This window comes from Alligator sinensis, unplaced genomic scaffold, assembly GCF_000455745.1.
Source record: "Alligator sinensis unplaced genomic scaffold, ASM45574v1 scaffold322_1, whole genome shotgun sequence".
Lineage (NCBI taxonomy): Eukaryota > Metazoa > Chordata > Crocodylia > Alligatoridae > Alligator > Alligator sinensis.
The window spans coordinates 856932-880980 of NW_005842154.1; the positions used below are offsets into that span (position 1 = coordinate 856932).

At 45.2% G+C, this 24049-nt stretch overlaps 1 protein-coding gene across 13 annotated transcripts in view; it reads left to right on the forward strand.

Annotated features, from left to right (window-relative positions):
• The window catches only part of KCNAB2 (potassium voltage-gated channel subfamily A regulatory beta subunit 2), an 86450-nt gene that overhangs the window by 30410 nt on the left and 31991 nt on the right, over positions 1-24049 (forward strand). For 10 of the 13 annotated variants that reach the window (XM_025206387.1, XM_025206390.1, XM_025206389.1 and 7 more), the window contains 2 exons: positions 19479-19522; positions 23659-23696. In XM_025206387.1, coding sequence (XP_025062172.1) covers positions 19479-19522; positions 23659-23696 — 82 coding nt within the window. Of the gene's footprint in view, positions 1-3716; positions 3935-12242; positions 12455-19478; positions 19523-23658; positions 23697-24049 lie in introns of those variants that run through there. The other 3 variants (XM_025206394.1, XM_025206386.1, XM_025206396.1) reach the window with 2 other exon arrangements.

A 24049-nucleotide genomic window follows, 5' to 3' on the forward strand; every position in this document is an offset into this window, starting at 1 on the left:
GTTGTGTGGTCATATGGATTTTGCTTGCCTCATTCTTTTCCTAAATAGGAAAACTTTTTAAAAGATTTCATAAATTGACATTTATTCCAAGACTTATTCGTTGCTTTTTACAGTAGCTTCTTGCAAGCTAATGGCTATTGATTCCTTTGAGGTTACATTTTGATGGGAGAACGATGCATCTTCTGTGCACTTTATTTTTTAGATGAAATACCGCAAAATCTAGCATGCCACTGATGCTTGGGGTTTTATACCAGACACAGTAAATGTAAAAGCTTTGTTTGTAGTTATTTCTATAATATTTTTGTCTTGAGAAAGGAGAGCTCAACTACATTACTATGCAGAACATACAACCAAGGTGTCAACATACAGATGCTGCCTCAAAGTAACCAACCAGGCAAGAGGAAGTGCAAGCTGATTGTTTCCTGTGAGAACTGGTGAAACTTCATCATAAGGCTGTTGTTCATCCTACCCACCTCCTGTTTCTTATGAGACTAGTACAACCAGGTGAACATTGTACTTTCTAGTCCAAATCACAGACTCTGTTTGCATAGCAAGAGCACAAAGTCTCGGTGGTCCTGAACCCTATAACAAAAGGCTGGATTTTTCCCCAATACTATCGCTGCAAAGTGGTGGACTTGTTTCATAGATTTCATAGACATTAGAGCTGGAAGTGACCTTGGAAGATCATCGAATCTAGCCCCCTGCCCAAGGGGCAGGAAGTCAGCTGGGGTCATAGGATCCCAGCAAGATAAGCATTCAAATTTCTCTTGAAGGCGTTCAATGTGGGTGCTTGAACCACCTCTGATGGCAGGCTATTCCAGACCTTGGGGGCTTGGACAATAAAGAAATTCTTCCTTATGTCCATCCTGAAACAGTCTTGTTTCTGGGGGCCTCTGACCAGACAACCTTGCTTTTTACTGTTTAAAGTTATTTGTAGTTTGTTGTGCCTGTTGCAGGGCCCTTAAATCCATTTTGCCCCAGCTCACAAGTGCCGAGTAACACAAATGCAGTTACAGGATTCAGCATGTGTCAAAGATTACAGATTCCATATTGCATATTGCAGAGAGCAGTGTCAGTGCTAAAGGTTGGTCCAATGTCCCATATCAGGAGCTGAGAAAATACTAGAATTAGCATTTTCAAATGCTTATGCCTGGCCACATTTTTGGAGGTGCTGAGAATTGTCTTCTGTGGGAGCTGCATGTTCCTGGCTGCTTTGAAGACCAAGGCGCTTACTGAATTACTTCATCTTGGCCTCAGGTGCTCAGCCATGGGCATCAAACATGACATCTTTGTCCTAGTTCTCTTCACTTTGTGAAACACTAAATATAATGGATGGTTCAAAAAGCCACAGAAAAAATAACCATCTCAGTTCCAGTCAACTGTCTGCCTGAGCAATCTCAGCACCTCCTTCCAATGGAGGTGTTTGCATCCTATCACTTACTGAGACATGCTCTGCAGCACAGTCAGCAGGTTATTTTCAGCAGCCTGTATCAAAAGGGAACTCAATGAGATGGTTCTGTGCCCTGTTTACCACTGCAGATAAAAGTATTGGCTTGATGCACAGAGTGCAGCAGCCTGCTCTATAAACAGTGCACTTTCCTCTGAAAAGCACAGCCCATGTGTGTCAGGATCCTGGGGCAGGGCATGGAAGCCATTGTCACTCTGTTCCTCTCTCATGGTAGATGTTTATCTGCCAGGGGGCTGAAGCATCAGTGTGGAGACTGAAATGTGTGCTAACAAGAAAATCAACTTCTTCTGCCTTCCAGGGGGCCCCCATGCATATTTTGGCTGAGATTCTCCTCTGGTATCAGGCACTACAGTTCTACGATGCTGGTTAACACTAAAAGGAAGGTCTGGCCCGAAGTGTCTTGCTGTAACATGGAAATGCCCAAACAAACCTGTAAACTTCCCAAATGAGCAACTTTTGTCCCCTTTGATGACTAGAGAATGCATTTAACTAAATACTGTTGGCAACCCACATGTGGGCGAACAGTTGCAAACCAGCAAGTCACTAAAAGCCCTGGGATCAATTATATGCTCAGAGCAGCCATTAAAAATCCAAAGATCACAACTTGCCAGATTCTGAGGTGCGAAGTGGCCCAAACCCTGTGATGCCAAGAGTACTTTGCTCTGTAATACATTTCCACTTGCCCTACCAGCATTCATGAAAATGATCTTGTATAGTATCCACGTAATTGTCTTGCTACCAGAAAAGAAGCTTTGAGCAGGTAAACATGTGCAGCATCAATATGACAAGCTGGTGGTAGAAGATGTTCACATCACTGACACAGGAGTATATGCTGAAGTTTCAGTGGCTCACAGGAGCAGCATTTTTCTGCTGAGGAAAAATAAATGTCATAATGAATGTGATAAAATGGAATGTGATGAACATGCCAGCATGCAGTCGTGGTAGTGACTCCAGCATGGAGTAGATGCTCCCAAGCTGAATTTAAAAACAGCTAGCTAAGGTGCAAAATCCACTCTGGCAGCAAGGTGAATAGGCCCATGCTGAACTCCATTGTTCCAGGACCAGACCCAAAACCAACCCAACCAACCAACCCCCACAAAAAACCTCTGGCAAAGACTTTCTTGGCTCTCTGAGCTTCCTGGCCTCTACAGATAAATCCCTACTGTTTCTATGAATGCAGAGATTATTCTGGGACATCCATTAATTACACCATCTGCAGTAGATCAGCATGCAGTGTAAGACCATGGTTTGCAAAATAATTTTTTTTTGCCGAGCAGTACTCAGAAGAGAACTTGGGGATACCGGGAGTCATTTGAGCAATCTCCTCCCATAAGGAGAGGAAAACCCCCTTGACTCATCTTCATTTAAGCTACATGGAGGAAAATAACTCTCAGAGCACAAAAGATCTTCCTGATTTCTGACCTAAGGAAATCCTTTCTCCTTAGTTGCCATTTAAGCCTTCTTGTACTGTTTCCTAGGGACACAGAGTATCTGATCTGCATCCTCTTTGTAACAACCCCCCAGCCATCTTCTCTCTCTATTAAACCATTCCTTCCAGTTCTCTTTGACAGATCCCAGCTGTTCAGATAAAACCCACTTGCAGGTAAATGTCCCCCTTATAACCATTCAGAAGTCAGTGCAATGAGGGTTTCTTAAAAAAAGCAGAGCTCTAACAGACAGCAGCATGAGCTCCCATCCCATGTGAATGCTTAGTGTGATTTCAGCAGTTCGTCATCCTGTGACCCAAGAGTGGTTTGCAGCTGAATGTTTTGCCCTCTTGTTTTAGTTCATGCTGCACTCTCTCTGTGGCTTGGTTCTCACATGGAAGCCTTTTTCTCTGCTTCACTGAATTGTTTTGCCACTTAAAAATAGCTCAGAGTTCTTTTTGTCTTGTAAGTGACTGTGGTTTGCTCAAGTGTGAGTTAGCCTCAAGAACTGGATTTCCCCAAAAACCAGGTTCCAGTTGCTGGAGCACGCTCAAGCATAGCACCTGTTCAGTGTTAAAGGCTGGTGGTACAAACATACAGGTGCTGTTTGACCAGTGCCGCAAGCTTGTTTTATTGTTGGCTGAATGAGCTGGAAAGGAGAAGTCCGGTTTTTTTTTGGTTTGGGCCAAAGCAGGTTAGTCAGAATCGCACAGAACAACAGCCAGCTGCCTGAGCCTCTGGGATTGCACAGCTCTTTCAGGTAGATTCAGTCAAAATATAACCTCTGGAAAACTCTGCAGATTCCCAAGTCAGGCAGCAGAATGTTGTCCATGACATACAGCGAGAGCCTGAAGAGTGTGGTTAGCCGATACCACTCAGATTGGGGCCTGCATCAGGTTCGCCAGACAGATGTGGTGGAGCTGCAGCGCCTACGCGAGGTCCGAGTGGCAGCCCAGGCCAAGACCAGGGAGGAGTTCCTTAGGATGCATGGGCTGTCTCTGGAGGACTGCACAGCTCACACAACCGGCATGAAATATAGGTAAGAAAGGATGCTCCTTTGTATCTTCTGGGTGGATATGAATGGGCATGAAAGACATGAGAGAAGCAACAGCTTTTGTGCACATTTCACCATGCCCAGAGTTTGTGCAGGTGCAGGGCAGAAATCTGCGTTCAGGCTTTGCAAATGGTTTCCAGGACATCACATAGCGTGGATGTATTTTCTTTGCTGCCTTCCCTACCACCACCACCCCTCCCCCCATGACATAGATCATATTGAAATGTTGACTGGAATGGCTGCTTTGGTTTTAACTAGATATAGCTATAAGCATCAGGGCTGTGCTTTAGAAGGGTTTGGAACACCCCTGTTTGGACCAGCCCAGGGGAGCTTAAAATGCAAAAGGATGAAGCACTTCCCCGGTGGTGTGGCAGGGTAACTTTTCTTTCAGTTCAGTTTGAAGTATCTAGAGATCAGGTTGGGGGCATTTAATAAACTTGTGTGTCTGGTCTCTGCCACAGTAAGGGCTAAGTGTAGTATAGATATGAACAGTAAGTGCTTTACCTGTATACACCAGTGGGAAATTGGACTCAAATTGTCACTTCAGTTCCCTCAAAAGCAGACTCCACTGTTGGGGACCAGGGTGTGTGCATTCCACTCCTAACCATTCCACTCGTCCGAACAGGAGTGATTCCTGCTTGCCTCTTGGTTCATTTCTGCCCTGGGCTTCGGTTTTACAGAGATCAGTAGTCAGTGTCCAAACCCAGTGCAGTTTTCTCCCATCTCGCTCTGTTTCCTGGTCATGGGGTTGGCAGTCTGCCAGTTTTCCCACCTCTGGACTCTGAGCAGGGCACATGTCTTCATGCTGTTGCTCCATGCTCATTGCATCCATGGCAGCCGCTTCACCCAGCACCTTCCCGCTTATGCAGAGTACTGAATCCTCCCTCTTTTGGTCAGAGTGGATTACTTCCTTCATCTTTCTCTTCCTTGTCAGAGGCCTGACAGCTACAGTAAGCTTGCCTCCTTGTCTGTAGCATTCTGTACACTGACCCTACCACATACTTGTTTCCTGTAGCTTCAGTGAATCCACTTCCTTTAATGTGTGGCAGGTCTGTTGCTAGTTTACTGATAGTGGAATTTCTACTGAGGTCCCAGCAGATGGCAGACTCCTACCAGTGAAGGTCCTGCAATAGTCCAGGGAGAAGTGTGTTGCTCTTTGGAAGGATCAGCACTAAGAGCAAAGGGTCATGTGCATACAGTTTAGTCACTGCTACATAGTTCTGGCTCGTGCTTTTCAGCTTGTAAGCAGCAATCCCTCCATGGCCCTGTAATCCCAACCTACTCCAGAGGCATATCGGGAACATCTTTTATGTTGTTCTGTTAAATCTTCATCGCTGCTCATCTATGCAGTGATCTTGGCAGAGTTTGTTTCACGAGTTCATGGTCAGAACCGTCATGCTTTTTTTCCTCAGCATGCAGATGTACAGATCTGCTTCACCCTCAGCCCAGTGCTCACAGTTTGGGACAATATGCCAGCCCCTAGGAAGAAGAGAGCATGGCCTCTGCATCAAGTTATTTCTGTAGCTGCTGCAGTGGAATCTCTTGGACTGTCAGGCTCTGCATAAACTGGATTATTGGCACTCAGCCACTGGTTGACAGACCTGGCTCTGCCCCCTTCCTCCACAACAGTAGGCTGGACTTGCATCCCCTTGCCATGGGCATGTGGGCATTCCTTCCTTAGGAACCCTGGACACCTGTTCCTGCCCTGCCAGGGGAGGGCAATTGTGAGGGAGTGAGCTGTTTTCATTAATTCAGTTTAACTGGTTCATCTTGGTTCACTGAATTCTCCAGCAGGATGAAGCAATGTAATCATGACTTATTTAGCTTGATCCAGGGCTACTTTGAGGACAGTTATTTATATATATATATATATGCACAAAGGTGTCCTTCTGAGAGCAGTAGCATTTTGTTTACTAGGACATGATAGGGTGTAATGAGGCTGTAACACGTATGGTACAGCCATCTGATACCCTTGTACCCATCTATCATTCATGCTATCAGCCCGCTTGTGGCCAGACTCTTCCTCCTGCCTAGAAATGAAGCAGAATCCTTTGCAGTGCTGAGATCCAAGCTTCAGAAACTTCACTCTGTTCTTTGTACAGTAGCAAAGCCTTTCAGGCATCCTTCAGAGCTGTCTGAGATCAGTAAAGGGTTTTCTAGTGCTGTTGGTGCAGTTAGGACCCACAAAAGGCCAGAATGAGATTCTGGAGCTGGAGTAACCCAGACAACTGTTAATGGGGTTTTCAGTCCAGTTTCTCTATGGCATTCAACGAGTCCCAGCACACGGCAGCTTCTGGCTGGGGGATTTGGGGAATGGAATGAACTCTTTGGATGCATTGACTTATCTCCCCAGTGCCCCATCCAGATTCCATACAAATACTTGATGTATAGCCACACTCCTGTATAGAAGCTGTTCCTCTTGTCAGGACTGAATGATGCATCCTCAAGTGCCCTGCCACTGGCAGTGCAATCCTTCACTTTCCACCAGCTGCACCTGGCACCTGGGTCTAATTAAAGTGGTTGCCCATTGCCACTAAAACTAGATGAGAAGTGGAGCTTTTATTTAGTGGCAGCTCCCTGGAAGATTCTTATTAGGCCTTGTATTTGCCATGAAGTGTGTTCTTTCTGCATACTTGCTAATTATGCCCTGGGCCTTCCCCCCACTTCAGGAAACCCTTCTCCTCAGCTGCAGGCCTCCACACATCCCACTTCCCTGCCAGCATCCTGCTCTCTTTATTGTCTTCCCTCACCCTGATAGCAAATCTCCAGGAGGCCTTGGGAATCTCAGCTCCACTGCTGTCTGCCCATGGCAGACCCCAGGCCTGCCTCTCTCATCCTAACAAGCCTGTGAGAGGAGGTGCTCTAAGTGCCTGATTCGCCTTCTCTGGTTTGCTTTTGGCATGGAGAAATAAGTACCAGTACAGCCCAGAAACCTGAACCTGAGAGAGGATTGTGCAGAGCTGGGAAGCCATCCTTGCACTCAGAGACAGCTGGTACGCCATTAATTTTGCATGTTGTTCCAGAGCCTGGTGTAGCAAGAGCATAAATATTGCAAGGGGGTTTTGTTTGTTAATTACTATATCTTTGATAGGCTGACAGATCACTGGCTTGAGTGCAGGAGAGGGGCCACTTGCCCAGAGGGACGTTTTTAAAACCTCTGGCACTGAGTGATCAGTGCTATCCGTCAAAGGGTCTCATATTGTCCCAACAGTGGAAGTAAAAGCAGGGCACAACTTAGACCTGTGCCAGCAACTAGATCAGTCCTCTCCAAGCTCTGGCTTCAAAGGGGGAAGTCTTCAAGCACTCATTTGAAGTAGATTAGATTCCTCTCTTACTCTTGCTCTCCTTTTAGGCTGCTTCTGTTGTGAAACTCACTGACCTCATCCTTAGCCTGGACCAGACCGTGGCTACACAGGGATTTTAACCCCCTTGGACATGTCACAGAGACTCCTGTTCTCTTTCTAGATAGTTTCCTGGTCCCAGGCTACTGTCAGGGCCAGCGGCTGTGTATTTGTTAAAATATCCCTTTCATGGTCCACAGTGTAGCAAGCTGCTCTGCATGGGCCAGCTGTTGCATCCATCTCTGTGGGTTCTGCCTGGAAAGATCAGCCTGCAGGTTTTTGTATTTTCATTGAATCTGAATCTTTGCAGATAAGGTTTCCTTGCATTTTCTTGTATGACAATAAACAGGTAACATTTACATAGTAACAGTAACCCATTTAATATTTATGTGAGAGTTATTTATTGATGAAGTGAAGACTGTGTGTGCACTGTCAAAGATATTAAGAAGGATCAGGCTACAGTATTTACTGATGGAAAGTACTTTTATAGTTAAGTTGCAGGGGCTTTGGGGAGTAGAGGGGCCAAGGGGACTGACTGACTTTGAGAGTGATCCCTTTTGGTAATGGACAGTGCTGGATGCCAGCCAACAGAAATTTCAGGAATTCAGCCCCCAAATAAAGTTTGCCATAAGCATAAGGGTCAGAACTTTGTACAGAGCATTCTTTAGACTAGAGTAGTGCTAAATGCTTCTGATGCTGAAGGTTTGTCATGGATAACAAAGATCTTTACACATGCCTGCCTGTTGTCACAGGGTAACTCAGCCTACTTTGGAACAAGTTCCTTTCACAAGGCAACAATGAGAAGAAGAGCAGAAATCTGCAATTCGGATTGAAAAGTCCAACAGCCCCAGAAGCAGGGAGATGGCTCGAGCAGCCTCTGGCAATCACTGCCATGGTGCAGCTAATTTTTTTATAGTCAGCAGGGATGAAGTTTTAGAGCTGAATGCATAGGTTCTGTCTGCATCCCATACATCCAGCAGAACTTTCCCCAGGATTCTGGGGATTTGCAGCAGCATCACTGTTCACCACAGTGAACACTGTTGCACAGTGGCACTGTTCCAGATTTATGCTGTTGAAACCCAGAAAAGAGTTTGGTCCCCTGAATGCATCAGTAAAAACCTGCATTTGTTCTGCAATTCCTTTACTTGGTGGTTTTAGCCAAGGCCTCCTTGCAAGGAGCTTTAATCTGGGATCAGGGATGTTTTTTCGAAGTATAGGAAGACTGCATGCAGATTAGTACCAAATCACTGTGCCTCCCAGGGATTCAGAATTTTTTGCTTGTCAAATGGCTGCTCGTACGAGTCCGCCAGAATGTTGGGGCTAATCAGCAGGGATACTCTTCTCCATCACATCTCCCAGACTCCTCTCTGCCATGACAATTGCCAGGCACAGACAGATGGGCTGGAGGAGCTGGAGGCAGAAAGGATGGAGGTACACTTTCTTTTTTATGAGAACCAGTTTTTTGATGTGCAAATACGTGTTTTTGGTATGCAAATTGGCACCTGTAGTGTTTACAGGTGCTTTGTGTGCATTGGGTGAAAACCCTTGAATCCAAGGCAAAACTGCCATTTGCTCCAGCAAGAGCAGGATTTCCCACTCTGCCTTCAGGCGCATCCTAATCTGTGGCAATAGAATTGGAAACTGCAATCAGTGTTTGTGGGGCGCTAAGCAGGATTACTTTGGCTCTGGTGGCCAGTATAAGGAGCTTGGCAGCAGCAGAAAACACCAGTGGATTACACTTTTTTTTTTACTTTAATCTGAATTCAGATTTATATCACTTTCATTCTTTAAGGGCACCCAAACACCAACGGGGGGGGTGCGCGCGCGCATGCACACGTGTTAGAAACTCTGCATCGGAAGGTATAATATTGAATGTGGGAGTCCGGGGGGAGGCCTCACCTTTATGCTGCAGATCACAAAAATATGACTTAAGAACTGGCACTGGATTTTTTTTAAAGCTCTGAGAGGTTGGAACTGGTGTGACAGTCCATTTTTCTCAGCATTTTAGGGCAGGGATCAGCAAGGATTTAAAATGGAGTGGTGCCAGTTAACATTAAAAAGAAAGAGTAATTTATAGTGAAAGAAAGAAATTGCCACAAACTGAAGTGTTCTTTTTGCTTCCCTGGGAGTTCATTCTGCTCCAGAAATGTTCAAAAAGGGTGAGCAATGTATCATTCTGGCCAAGAGATAGTATATGCAAGTTTGATCTGATTTGGAAATGTTCCGCAAATGCTGTGTGGCTCTTAGCACACGGGTGCAAAAGGGGGCAAATGAATTGAGTCCCATTTTTTTGGATCCTTCCTGGGTCTCCTGAATACCCAAACCCAACCTGGCCACTCACAGTCCTGCTCCCTGAAATCCAAAGATGGTCAGTTTGCCATTTCTAGCAGGTTCATGGTGATAAATCAGATGGACGCAGATGCTCTGGGTAGGTGTAACATTTTGTCATGAAGAGTGAAGAAGTTGCTAGGATGTCATCACGCCATCAGTGGCCAGGTCGGCTGGCCCAGCACGCTGCCAGGGTCCTGCAGAGGATCAGCCTCTTTGCTGGGCTCTGCAAGCAGTCCGATGCCTAGGGCCGTGGGAGCAGCAGCTCATTTACCCTCTGCAGATGGAGAGCACTGTGCCTTGCTTTCACCATACCTGAGGCAGGGAGAGCACCTGCACAAGCATGGCAATTGGGAGAAGGGAGTGCGTCAGCATCCACACGACCTTAGTGTCAGAGAATATGGGGCCTAGAGCCAAGGTAGAGAAATACCTGGTGGTGTTAAAACATGAACTCTGAGGATCTTAACTTGAGCAATGCAAGAAAGAAGTGATCCTGGCACCCTGGCTCCATAGGCATTCCTCCCACCCCTTTTCAGGGCAGAAATAATGATTTACAGAAGCACTTCGGAGTCAGCTGTGAGTTACCAAAAGAGACATAAAAGGTAGGGTATGTGCTGGGACATTTACCAAGGAGTTTGCTGTGTAAGCGTGGTGTATGATAACTGGTGTATCCTGGTGACTGGTATAGTGTTTTGTCTTCCTGGACCACTGCATAGGTTGTAATGCATGCATGAGAATGTGGCAAACAGGGCAGATTAACTCTTCCCTTACTGCTGCCTTGCTCTTTCCACTTAAATGTACATAAGGTAGAGGAATCCCCTGTGGTTCAGTGGTAGAATCCTTGTCTACCTCACAGGAGACCTGGGTTTGATTCCCAGACACTTATATAACTACAGCCATGGAGGCACAAAACATTTGGACTCAGTCTGGTCTTGGGATTCTGTCTCAGTGGCCTAAAGGGAGGATGGAAGGTCTGTGCAGCCTCCCCACCTCCAAAAATTCCTGCCCAGGTATATGTGTTGAAGGTCTAGTGGCCCTCATGCATACACCATATCCAGGAGGATCAATGGTTGCCACATACAGGAGGTGAATGAATCCTTGGGACCTGGCACCGTTTATAATGGTGATAGAAATGTGAGAGCTCCCTACAGCCTTGTCCCCCAAACTGGCACTTCCTTTTCCTGCTCTGTTCTGCTGTGGGAAGAGGGTTTAGTGTATCTGCAACCCCCACCTCTGGCAGCACCTTCCTCCAGAGAGGCTAAAAGCAAATATTGGGCATGACTTTTAAAATGACAGCCACTCAAAAAAGCATGTTATTTGAAAACAAAATATACAGATTCCAAGTTATGAAATGGTTTACTCCCTTGTTTGAAATAGTTACATTGATGCTTCTCAACCTCATGTGGCATTGTTTGTTTACTTCCCAAAATTCATAAAATATTTAAAGTGTGAGCAAAAATAAGCCAGCTCCTTTTTTTACAGCATTATTGGAGCATTATTTAAATGATGCTATACAGACATGCAGGAAGGAGGTCCATGCTTCCCAGTTTACAGTCTAAATATAGACTGTTGTCCTTCTTCATTGGAATATCTTAACATGTGGAGGCAGGGGGGAGGGGTAGAGTAAAAGAGAGCAGAAAATGAGAGGAAAAGGAAATCCGCTCTGGTAAGACCCTCGCATTAGGACCCACTGCATGTGCTGTGGACAAGCAACATACTCAAGCCAACAGCTGCCTCTGTAGTTATTCTTCAGTGAATGAAGCAGCAGTGTATCCTCCTGTGTTATTAATGGATTGCTGAGTGTTTCCTGCTCAGCTCACTGGTCACCTAATCGACTTAGTCAAGCCCAGGCACTGAGCAGGATCAGTGGTGCCATGGTCACGCTGCCCTCTCTACTTCTGAACTCCTGGCTCTCTCTGGAAGGACAGCAGCTGTAGCAGGGGTTAGAGAGCTGGTCAGACGAGCCTGCTACTGCATCTCTTCAGAGTTGGAGGGCTCCTCCATCCTTTCATCTCCAATGCTGGAGCAATGGCAGTTCGCTTCTCCTGTCCCCCACTGGATCTGAATACCGTAGCTCTGTGCCTCAGGAAACCAGCGCAGTGGTTTTTTTGACTTACAGGAGGATAAAATTTGAAATTCAGCAGAAAAATGAAATGTGGCAGTCCTAATTACTGATGTGCAACTGTTGGGTACAGGGCTCACCCTCACCCGGAAACTTGGTAAACCTGCTTCAGAGACGAGCTAAGCAATGCTGCCAAGAATGGGAGAAGGGAGAGCAGTGGACAGTGTCAGGACACACGCTGGGAAGTAAATAGTTCGGAACCCTCCAACTCACACTCCTTTTTAAATCTCATACTTGCAAATACTGGCTTGGTGTCGTGTGTTCTTGCAGGCTTTCCCCTAGAAGAACAGGTGGCAGTTGCAAAGGCTGTACCTCCTGCTTGGCTTTGGGCATTGGTTTCTTTGCAAACTCCCAAGTTCCTGGGGAAAACCTTTCTAGTTCATTTCCTCCTTGGACATCCTACAATACTTCTGAGGAGAGCTGGCAGCATATTCTGAAGCAAAACACTTCTGAGAAACAAAGTGGGAGGGAATTTCTGCAACCAGCACAAAGCCAGAGCACGATGCAGGTCTCTTTTGTGTGCTCTGAACACAGTATCAAGAGCCGGAGTGCAGAAGATCGGCTAAACAGACAAAATGCCAGCAGCCCCAGCCTCGGCACACGCAGCAAATTCCGAGCAGTGGCCATGGTGGCCCGGAGCTTGGGGCAGCTGTCTGTGCAAAACGCCCCATCATCTAGTGAATCCAGCATGAAACAGCCAGGAATGAAATATAGGTATGGAGAAGAATGCGCTCCCGGTGCCCAGATAGTTACTCTGCCTCCTGATTAGATGCGTTTCAAGTTTCCCTATGTGATGTACAAGCTGCAGGGGGAAGAGTGCATGTGTGTGTTGCTGTTTCTAGCTGTGTTGTTGCCTGACTCCTCCGTATATACTTTTTCAGTGGTACAAATGCTGGCATCTGTATGCTGTGGGTGGGATCCTGGTTTACCTCAGTTCTCTTGGTCTTATAGTTTGCAGGTGCAACTTTCTATGGCTTATCTTCTGCTCTCATTTACACTTATGTGCAACCTCAGCACCTTCCTGGATGCAAGGGGTTTGGTCCCAGTTTACACCTGGAACTGAATGTGATCCTACTTACCTGCATCTATAACCCTGAAACTTGGGTTTCCTGTTAGCTTAGGTATAAGCTGCCGACTGCTGGGGATGTCTGAGAATTAGTGACAACAGACATCTGCCTATGTTCTGTAATGGCATTTTGCATTTAGTGACTCCGTCTCTTTAGAAGCCCCTGTGAGAACGCAGTAAGGGAGGAGAAAAACACTGTGGGGATGAGAAATCTGAAAAATAAGCAAGACACAAATGCGGGCTCCAGATTCTTGCCTGACAGTGGAATATTGTGCCAAACTTTCCAGATGTTTTAGCAGAACGATTCTGTGTGTGCCTGGTGTGGAATTTAACACGGGCTGTGCTTTGCCTAATGTTGGGGGCACTAGCACTGGAGACAAAATGGGACTAAGAATGCAAAACAAGTCAGAGCAGCATGCTGGTGGATGGGTTCAAGTATCATCCAGAAGTAGTCCAGGTATTAAATAAGCCTTTTTTTGCCTACAGTCCTATCTTATCTTTCAAGCAACTTCAGTTTACCATATTTCCTGAGACCGTGAAGGTTTGTGCTAGTTCTTCATAGTGTGGTAAAGCTCTGTTTGGAGAACATGCAGGTTCAAAGCCAGAAAGAACAAATAAGTCCTGGCTAAAAACTTGTGAAAGCAGGACAGCACCTTGTCCTCTCACTTCCCAGTGAGGTGGGGGTCTGGTTCAGTGGCTCTCAGACTGCCTCTGAGGCGACTTCCAGGTGTTGAGCAGAGTGAATCGGAAACAAGCAGCGCAGGGCTGACCTGTGAGGGGGGGCACTGTTTCTCTGTCTCTGTGTCATAGTTGTGAACGTGTTGGGTGGAAGCTCTCACTCCATGTGTGCCTCCCCTGCAATGGAAAGCCAGTAGTACTTGTTACAAATTTGCATTAAGTAAAGAGCTGTATGGAGGAATTTTTTTTAACCATTCAGTATATGCTTAGGGAATCCAGCCACAAGTTTCATGAAATGACTGATAGTTTGCTCTGTTGGATGGAAAGATTGTATACGCCATAGAGCGGAGGCTTATAAGCATCTTCAAGGGCTAGGTATGTCATAAAGACTTAGGTCATTCCAGTGCCAGGAACATACAAAACTAAATTTCCCTTAATGCAGAAGATTAGGTGAAGCATTGCTAGGCACGTTTGTGAACATATTTGCTAGCACACATGTATAATGGATACAAATTTGGTGTGCACTGTGCTGGCAAGCAAAGGTGGCACATTTTCTCTTCCACCCCTCCCCAAAGAGAGTGCCACTTCTGATTAGCCAATGTGTCAAAATGCTGAGAGAGAAGTAAACTGCCCAGCAGTACTTTAGCCAGGATTTCTAGCAGCAATGTGATTTTTGGGTGCCCAAACTGAACCATCTCAGGGGTCCAGTAGTTCAGAGAACAGGTGCTTAGCACCCTCTGCAAATCAGTGCCCCTTCCAATTCATCCCCAAAACACAAGACATTTTTTTCAAGTACTGCTTGTGGTGCTTTAACACTTTTTGTGCAGCTTTCATCCCCTCTCCCCTGTGCCTGAAGTGAGCACCCTGCCCCCAAGAGCACTTGTGTTCTGGGAATCAAAAGGCATAGATGGTGCTATATTGAGCCACATTTCCCCCTACATTGCAGTTTGCATTGCTGTTTATTTAGGAGAGAAGTCTCAGGAGGTGAATGTACAACAGCAGTAATGTTGGATGACACCCAGAACAGACTTGTCTGTATGTCAAAAAAATTTCCCTATCCTGCAGACATTTCCTCATCAACCCTGTGGAGCAGAAGCAGTGATGCATATTCTACTTCTAAGTGGCAAACAAGGCTTTAAAAATACAGCAGAATATTAAAGGCTCCAGTTTGGCCATCTACAGTACATTTTTAATATTTTAAAGCAACATAAGCAGATATCTGCTCCCTTCTGTTCCCATTTCTGAGGAAGTAAAAATGGCCTGTCAGCTTCCTGAGAGAAGTGCTCATAAAATGTTATCCATTCCCTTGCAGTATAGTGGATGAATCCCAGGAGCCTTGATCTCATTGTTGGCTGTGTCATGACTCTTACGGTGCCAGGACTATCTTAAGCCACTTCGTGACACAGTGCAGAAATGGGGGGTACTGGGACTGAGCCTGCTTCAAAAAAAAAAGAAAAGAGGAGAAAGAAAAAACATTGTTTTCAGATTGGTTGCATGTACAGATAAGTGTACTGTAATGTAATTTCTAACTTCTAGAAGTTGAATAAGAGCAATATAGCAGCCCAGGAGGAATAGTAATCTAAATCCAAAATAATTAAGTATCATTACTGTGTTGTAGCTTTGCTTTGTTCCCAAGCCCTAGACATTGGTTTCTTTTCCATCTCTGAGAGACAAGCTGTCGCTGTGGGCTAGTTCCTCAGATAAAGGAAATTCCAGCATGTGCAGCTCCCTGAAAAAAGCCGGCACGTTGTGAACTGCAGATCCCTGGGCGGCACCAGTGACCCAGAAAGGTGCCTTGTTACTGACGTAGGGAGCAGGCCCACATTCTCCAGTCAGACTCTTGTGTTCCCTCCCTGGTGCTTCCTGTATTATCCAGACATCCTTGTTGTCCCTTGGGTCCTGCAGATCAGTCCCTCTTGTTGGCTTGTGGCTGTGACTGCTGCCCATGTGTGACTATATAGGCTGTCCTTTTCCTGGCCCCCTTCATTTAGAGGTTTTATTAACCATTTCAGGTGTGAAGGCCTCCATCTTCCTACTGTGGACCAGCCATCCTAGATGTGCTTGTTTCACACTTGTGGACATGCCAGGAAGAGAGTCTGAGCCAAGGAGCAAGAATCCAGGCAGCTTGTGTGTCAGTCACTATTCAAACTTCTATCATCTGAATCAATTGGATATTTTTTAAGAAGGAAAAGGAATATCAGTTCCTCTGGTCCAGCCTTCTGTGGGTCCAGAATCATTCTGCGCAGAGCTGTCAGCTGTGCTCTGTCCAGTCTCTCAGCTGAGTGCTTCCTTTCTGTAACAAACTGTCCCACTCTTTCATTAAATGCTCCATTATGAGGTTCTCCTAGATACAAATTCAAAAGCAGCCGATGCATGAGGAAAGCCTGTTGTTTGGATTCCCCATCTCTTCTTTAGCTTGGGGAACTAGCCGCACCTATATCTTGGACACACAGACCATATCTGCTGGGTATTTTTACCTAGAAAAGAGTACACCTTGGAGCTAAGGCAGTTTGAACCACTGGGAAAGCCAAAGCGCCCATCAAAGCACAAAGGTTGTGGGTTAAATTCTGTTCATCCTCAGATTTCTTCTGGGAGATGCAAGTGCATGGGGAGCAGCACTGGGCCACCATCCCACTTTATCAGCTCAGCTGCATTGTTGCTGGCTTGAAATGAAGAGAGAGAAGAGTAGCACCTCCCTATCTGGAGTTCTCTCGATCCCCACAAGCTCAGACTCAGCTGTGCTCTGGAAGAGTAGGGATGAAGGACCATTTGACAACAGACAAGTCCCCTCGTACCCGTGGGCTGCACTGAGTATATTTTCTTACAGCTAAAGCAGAGTTAACTTTTTGTTCCTTTAACCCAGGCTACTGTACCATCACAGGAACTGGAATGCTACATGGATGCAATGTGCAATATTAAATAGCTGTAAGATATTTAGGGACTGTGTGAAGTGCGCAATAGCCTTCTGACAGCTCACACGAACAGCTCTTGAAACAGACTTTTATTAGTGCTGTCCACACATATGAGCAGCCATGAGACTGAGCTGATGTTGGCACTGTGTTTCTAGGCAAAAACTTATAAACAATTAATGTTTTGCATGACTAGAAAACACCTTTGCCAGTCTTTGTCTCCGAAAGTTGTAACCCCCTAAGTTGAAAAAGATGTTGAGAGGAGCTGGTATGTGGTCTGAGCACACAGCCAACTGCCAGGCAGCCCTGTGTCCTAAATCCCAACTGTGGTAGGATTGGTTTCGTCTGTTGCCTCTGGCAAGCTGCTTACACTCTCATTCGTTTTCCATCTTCAAACTGGCGCTGTGAGGTTCAATTAATGTTATAAAATTTTCTGAAAACTGAAGGAGTCCAATGTCTGATAATGGTTTGGAGCCCTAATTTATATTGCAAATTCTGTACTTGTCATAGGGTTATAGGTTGCATCCGTGTTAGTCTAGAGGCAAAGGCATCCAAAACTCTTGAGGAGGAGGCGACTTCTTTTATTAGACCAACTAGATAGTTGCAAAAAATGTTTTTACTTGCTAGCTTTCAGGCTCAAATGCCCTTCCTCAGGCAAAGGAGAAGTCAAAGATTGGTAAAAATTAAATTTTATATTGCACAGGAGAGCAGAAGGATGTTATGGGTCTCCTGGTCGGAAACCTAACATCCTTCTGGTCTTCTGTGCAATATGAAGCTTCATTTCTATGTGGCAGAAATTTTACGATCTTTGACTTCTCCTTTGCCTGAAGAAGGGCATCTGAATTTGTTGTTGTTGTTGTTGCTGTTGTTGTTGTTTAAAAAAAAAATTGTTTAAACTATCTAGTTGGTCTAATAAAAGATATCAACTCTTCCTCAAGAGTACAGACAATTTTCATTTCCAGTTACTAATTTTTTACTTTTGTGTGTTCCTATTTCACCTGAATTTTCTGTGTGCATTGTCCAAGTAAAAAACGTGGCTGTTGTAAAACTGCTTTCAGAAAATAACCAGTTGCCATAATATGTCTGACCTAATCACATAAAGCAGATTTAATGAAGTCACTGGCTGCTGTTGCTTTAAATTATCATACAAATACAGTGCACAGAGTTTCAATAAATCCATTTTTTATTAGTAAATTATGTATCTAAAATCTGGTACCTAGTGCTTTATTTACTGTTAAAAATTCCATCCTCTTGCCCTCTCTCCTCCCCCCAAACTTTTAACTGCCATTAAAGAACCTCACATTTTATACTTTTTCTTTTTGAACTGTAATTAAATCCCTCTGGACTAGAGTGTTTTATGATAGACAGATTTCCTGAACTACCCTTTTCCCCATTTTTATTTTGTATTGTATATTGTTAATTCAGAAACTGAAAAAGTTGGTCACCTGTTTGGTGATTTCTCATTTTCTTTTAGTCTCTCTTGGTGGATGTACCATAAGCAAAATTACAGTCTTAATCTTTACTTTCAAACTGAAAAGTAGATTTTGTTCTTAAATTATCAAAACATGAATGTCTAAAAGCCACCATCTGCTCTCCTTTTTTCCTTTCTGTTTGTATTTCTCTCCTGCTTTGATTATAAAAATAAGGAAATAATATTTTGTTTGACATTGTTGTTTGCTTTCCTATCTCACCTTAAGCAGGGAAGACTCGCTCTCTGTTGTGTTGTCCACCTTTCACCTAAATTGATTCTCAGACTCTTCCCTTATATTTGTAGCCACAAATATACGTTTAAAGGGATAATACCATCTCCCTTTTGCCTTTCCTTTAGGCGCTTTGTGGTTTGGTTTTCATTTCTGCCATAGCTTTCTTCAAGTCTGTCTTATTTCCATTTTTACTTTGTTTTTATATCCTTCTTCCGCACTGCTCTTTCATCTTCTGTCATGTTTTCATGTTTGCCTTCCTCTAGGTTTTGCTTTGGTTTCATTGGCCTTTTGCTAGGCTTGAGTATAACAACCTTAGCTCCTTATAGGTCTGTGATCCAGGTTTATAGGTGAATAGGGTTCTTCCTCATTCACAGTGTCCTTTCCAAACAGTTATGCCATCTGTTTGTTTTGGCAGTTTTGGGACATGCATATCAGGTTCTCATTTGTACCCCCACCCCCTCAACCCACAGTGTGTGCGCTTGTGTCTTTCCCTGCTCACAGTATCTTCCTTCCAGGGCAGCGCGCTGCCTTTGCAACTCTCAGATGTCCCATGGGTTCTTGACTCTGTATTATTTGTTGGTTTACATGTGCTATCCTATAAGAAGGATTAGTGTAATCATACCAGATTGCTATGTTGTACCTGTTCTCTGGCCAGCAGAAGGGATTATTTTAAGTGTCATATCAATTAAGTGCTGGTGCAGCGGGACATGTCCTTAATGTGCTTAAATCAAAATGCCAAAAAAAACCAAGTACACTAAAGCAGCAATATGTCTGAGTAGGTGTTTTACTTATAAAAACGGTTACTGCTGGGTCACCCAGATAGAGATACAAAATCCAGAGCAGCACCACAAAAACTGGTGTGGGATCATGTGGGTGGGTGGGTGAGTAAATTGAAAGAAGAGGATTCAAGAGTCATCATGGATATTATCCCCCAAGAACAATGAGTGCCCAGGATGGGTAATTTGTCAATGCCTTCTCTTCTCTCTTCAAACAATGTAGAGGTCTCTCCTCCTGTCTGTTGATGTCTACCTACTTACCTGCATGCATAACATCCCTGTAACAATAGCACCATGGCATGAACCAAAGGTAAATGTATTCCCCATGAATTGGCATGGAGAATGCTTCTCCTGAACTGCAAATAAAATACAGGCAGGAGCTTTTCCTCCTACTTCTCAAATGAGGTGACTGGGGCACAGGCATGTGGCACCAACATCCCTAGTCTTTCTGTGTATAATGGTGGTAGATCACACTCCTACATCAGGACCTGTAGAAGGGACAGGGTTGGATGACAACAAATTGTGGCTACAGACACTAACAGGCTACCAGCCCAGCCCCACTGCTGACATCTCCAGCTGCTGCTGAAAGGTGTTTTTCTTTTTCAGAAACCTTGGCAAGTCGGGGTTGCGAGTGTCGTGCCTGGGCTTAGGTAAGTGGTTTGGTACTTAGACACATCTTCCACATTATAGTGCTCTACCCTGGGTACCGTGCTGAGTACCTACTTATCTCCTTTACAGTGATGTCTTTCCCTCAGTTACTCCAGGTGGGTGCAGCCCTCTCGGGTAGAGTGGGCAGGGGCTGCATCTTATGTAAATAAGAGTTGTACCTCTAAACAGGGTAACGTCCTACTGACTGTGCTGAGTAAAGAATAGTCAGTGAGGCTCTGTCCTCTGGCTGGTGGTTATGGAATAACTGTGTCTAACTGTTCATTTCTAAATGGGGACCGCTCCCCAATGAGTTGACATGGATAACAGTCTCAAAGACCATCAGGGTTAGCAGACTAAAATCCACCAAGGCGCATGTTATGTGTTGTATCCTTTGTTGCATGGAAGTACCTGGTGGTCACAGGTGTGCACTGGCTACTGGCTTGGATGGGTCTGTAAACTTGAGGCTTTTTCAGTTTCTGCTGCTTAAGAGGCCCCTATGCCCAGGCTGTTTAAAAGTGGAAAGGTATACATGTTCCCTGTGTGCCTCCACTACTGAGAATTTGCTGTGCAGAGGCACTGGTGTCATAGAGGCCAAGACACACAGGTAATGTCCAACAGAAAACGTTTTTTAGAATTATACTGGAGCCCTCTTATGCTGCTTTGTGACTCATTAAACATGTCTGAAAAATCAGGGGATGGATTTCTATCCGGCTTGGACATTTTACAGGAATATCAGAAAAGACAAGTGTAGGTTTCCTTGGCTTTGCTGCCTGTCTCCTACTATACCCTCATGATAGGGCAAGCAGTTCAGTCATTTACATGGCTCCCTGAATCCAGGATGTTATCATATTTACTCAAATTTAGGATGACCACCCCCCCACCCCCACCCCATAATTAGGTTCTATGTGAAAAATAGATACATCCAATATAATTTTCTAAGTAGAGAATCTAATTATTGGAGGAATGTCGTACGTTTGTGTGTTCCCCCCCCACACTACTATAGCATAGAAAGTAGTGGTTCTGCCCTCCCAGTTCTGCCCTCTGCCACCTGCACCCGCTCAGCTCTCCACAGCCTTTGCCCCCTGTACCCCATAGTTTCTGTCCCTTCCTTCCCACTCCCCACAGTCTCTCATAGAATCATAGAAGTAGGGTCGGAAGGGACCTTGCAGATCTTCAAGTCCGACCCCCTGCCTGGGCAGGAGGAAAACTGGGCTCAAATGACCCCAGACAGGTAGGCATCAAGCCTCTTCTTAAAGAGGCTTCTTAAAGCCTCTCCCTCACCCCCTTACTGTTAGATGCTGCTCAGGCTCTGCTCCCTGCTGGGTCACGGAGCACAGCATGTGGAAGCGCAGCCCTTGCCAGCCCATGCTGCAACACTGCTGATTGGCCTGGCAAGGGATGGAGTTTCCCTGTACTTCATGTCCAGGATGGAATCCAGCCAGAGCCATGCTGTGCCTGACAGCAAAGGAAAGGGGCAGAGTCCGTAGAGGGCAAGTGGAGAAAGGGGCAGGAGGCTGCTGCGTAGCTGACTTTGGCCCTGACTCAAGATCAGGGCCAGAGTCACAACCACAGCAGCTGCCTGCCCCCCACCTTCCACTTTGTACGTGAATCTAGGATGAGGGACCTTTCCTCCCATCCTGACTGGGGAGGGAAAAAACTCATAGATTCATAGATGTTAGGGCCGGAAGGGACCTCAATAGGTCATCGAGTCCGACCCCATGCATAGGCAGGCTGCATAGGCAGGAAAGAGGGCTGGGTTTAGATGACCCCAGCTAGTGCCTATCTAACCTCCTCTTGAAGACCCCCAGGGTAGGGGAGAGCACCACCTCCCTTGGGAGCCCATTCCAGACCTTGGCCACTCTAACTGTGAAGAAGTTCTTCCTAATGTCCAGTCTAAATCTGCTCTCTGCTAGCTTGTGGCCATTATTTCTTGTAACCCCCAGGGGCGCCTTGGTGAGTAGAGCCTCACCAATTCCCTTCTGCACTCCCATGATAAATTTATAGGCAGCCACAAGGTCGCCTCTCAACCTTCTCTTGCGGAGGCTGAAGAGGTCCAGGTGCCCTAGTCTCTCCCCGTAGGGCTTGGCCTGCAAGTCCTTAACCATATGAGTGGCCCTTCTCTAGACCCTCTCCAGGTTATCCACATCCCTCTTGAAGTGCGGCGCCCAAAACTGGATGCAGTATTCCAACTGCGGTCTGACAAGTGCCCGATAGAGGGGAATCTAGGGAACTCTTCCTAGATTCAAGTAAATATGATAAGTATTAAGATATAAATTAGTAAAAGGTAAATCTATGGTAACAAAAACAAACCAGATGATTAAACCATTTGAACTACAAATCTTCCAGGCTGATTTACTTCACTGTCACTACTTCTACAATCCCCAGAGGCTCAAAATCTTGACATGTGAATGTAAAAGACAAACAAAAATATAAAAGCAAAGAATGTAACTGGGGAGAGAGTCTCTTTCTCCTGTATGAATGAAATGTCACCAGGCTTTGTGGAAAAGGAAAGGAGCTTTTTCCTCAGAGCTGATAACAGGCATGAAAATTCTCAGTCTGAAAGATGATTTTTTACCAGCTTCCCTGCTCTTGGAAACAGGAGCATATAAATAGCAGTGTTTTTTCACCTTAGCCCTAGCGTTGGCAGCACAGCACCAGATCTGTTATAGGAAACCTGCAAAGATGCTGCCCCATCTAAGCTTAGTGACTGCAGAAGCAAGTGCCTGGCTCTTCAGTGGCTCCCAGTCAGGTTAACTGAAATGAGCTGTCTTTTTCATGCGACACGAGCTCCAGGACATTATTCCTGTCCTTCGTGAGTAAACCTGGTTCAGAGCTTCCAAGGTAGTGCCGAGTCTGCGTTAAAAAAAAAATCAGTGCCTGAACTGGAGCTGGGAGAGTTCAGTCTGTGGTAGTTTTTTGTCCAGACAAGCTGTGATTTACCAAGGTTTGAACAGGTCAGAAATATCCTCGGGAAAGGGCCTTTACCTCTGCAGAAACTTGGCTTGTGCTTTAAACCCAGATTAAGTGTGTGGATTTTGGCTGCACAGGTAATGTTCTAGATGTGGACTCAGTGTGGCCAGCACAGCCTACTCTCCCTAGAAGCTAGTCTGTACCAAAAAGCTAAGTGGGTTAAAGAAAAGTGTAAATGTAAGCCACTATTACTGCCCATGCAAACGTTCTTATGGCAGTTAAAGAGCGTCTTTTTTCAGATTACATTACATTGTTTGAAAGTGATTTAATATGAATAAAAAAAGCTGCTCCTATTGCACAATTTGCATGTCCATGCTTGGGAGTCAGACCTTGCAACTGCAGCAGCTTTACTTGTCTGGCTTAACTGGAACGATTGCCTGTGTGGTTAGCTCCTATGCCTGCAACAGGCAGCCCCCAGTACCTCTGCTGCTGTTCCTTCCTTTTGCTGGGTTGATCAGCAAAATACGTAATGAAAAGCTGAGTGGCTTGTCCAAAATCCTCAGGCAGGTCTGAAAGAAACTGGCTCCATGTCATTGTCCCTGTGTTGCTGCTTCAGGTGTTTGGTATCCAGGAAGGAAGAGTGAAAAGGGCATAGGGCAATCATCTGAACTGTTTCAGACTTGTGGTCTATTTATTTGAGCTGTACTGCTGGCTTGTAGTTTACAACTTGAAACAAGATTACTGTGGGCCCAATGACCTCCATTCAGCAGATGGGAAGGGTTAGTCAGCTGACCCCAGCAGGTGGCTGACTGGAAGGATAAGCAGGTGTTTCAGAGGTCTGGTGAGACCAGAAGTACAGTGATCTGTCACAACACGGTGAGAAGACTTGACCTTGCAAGCAGACACTAAAGAGCCTAAGCAGGACATATGGTGGGTATCCCTGAGCACCCATACAGATGACAAGTCTTAAGCTTGAGTCAAGCAAGTACATATAAAGAAGCTCTGCAAGGGAGAGGGAGGTGTTTGAACTGGACTTGCTCCCCCAGCAAAGGCTTTTCTGATAGATATTTGCCATCTGAGAAGGGATGCAGTGAGGTCCCTTTGCTGCATTTTCCTTGCTGTAGCCTCCCTCCATTCAGTCTAGAATTGCCTTCTGGGGCAGAGTGAATTGTGATTCTCCTGTGCTTGTGTTCTTATGTTTCAAAAACGTGTCATCTTTTCCTTGCAGGAACATGGGTAACGTTTGGAGGACAGATTACAGATGAGGTAAGGATCACTCACTTTTTCTGCAGCTTGCTCCGTAGTTTGAAGTCTCCTCTGGGTTCTGGACACAATTGCATTGCAAATCAGTTTCAAAAGATGCTCATCTATTTTTTTATTGTTATTATCATTATTTTTGTTTTAAATGCCTGGACCTCAATGTGGAAAGTCAGGTTCCCATAGGAAATTATCCTAATGCATACATTTGATTAATGTTTACTAATTTAAAAGATTCATAAATATTCATGTTAGTTTGAATCCAGCTGAATAAAATATTTGACAAACTTATTTTTCTTATTTTGGCCAAAAAGAAAAAAGTATTGTTTACCTGGTTAATTATTATCTAGTGCTTCCTGCTG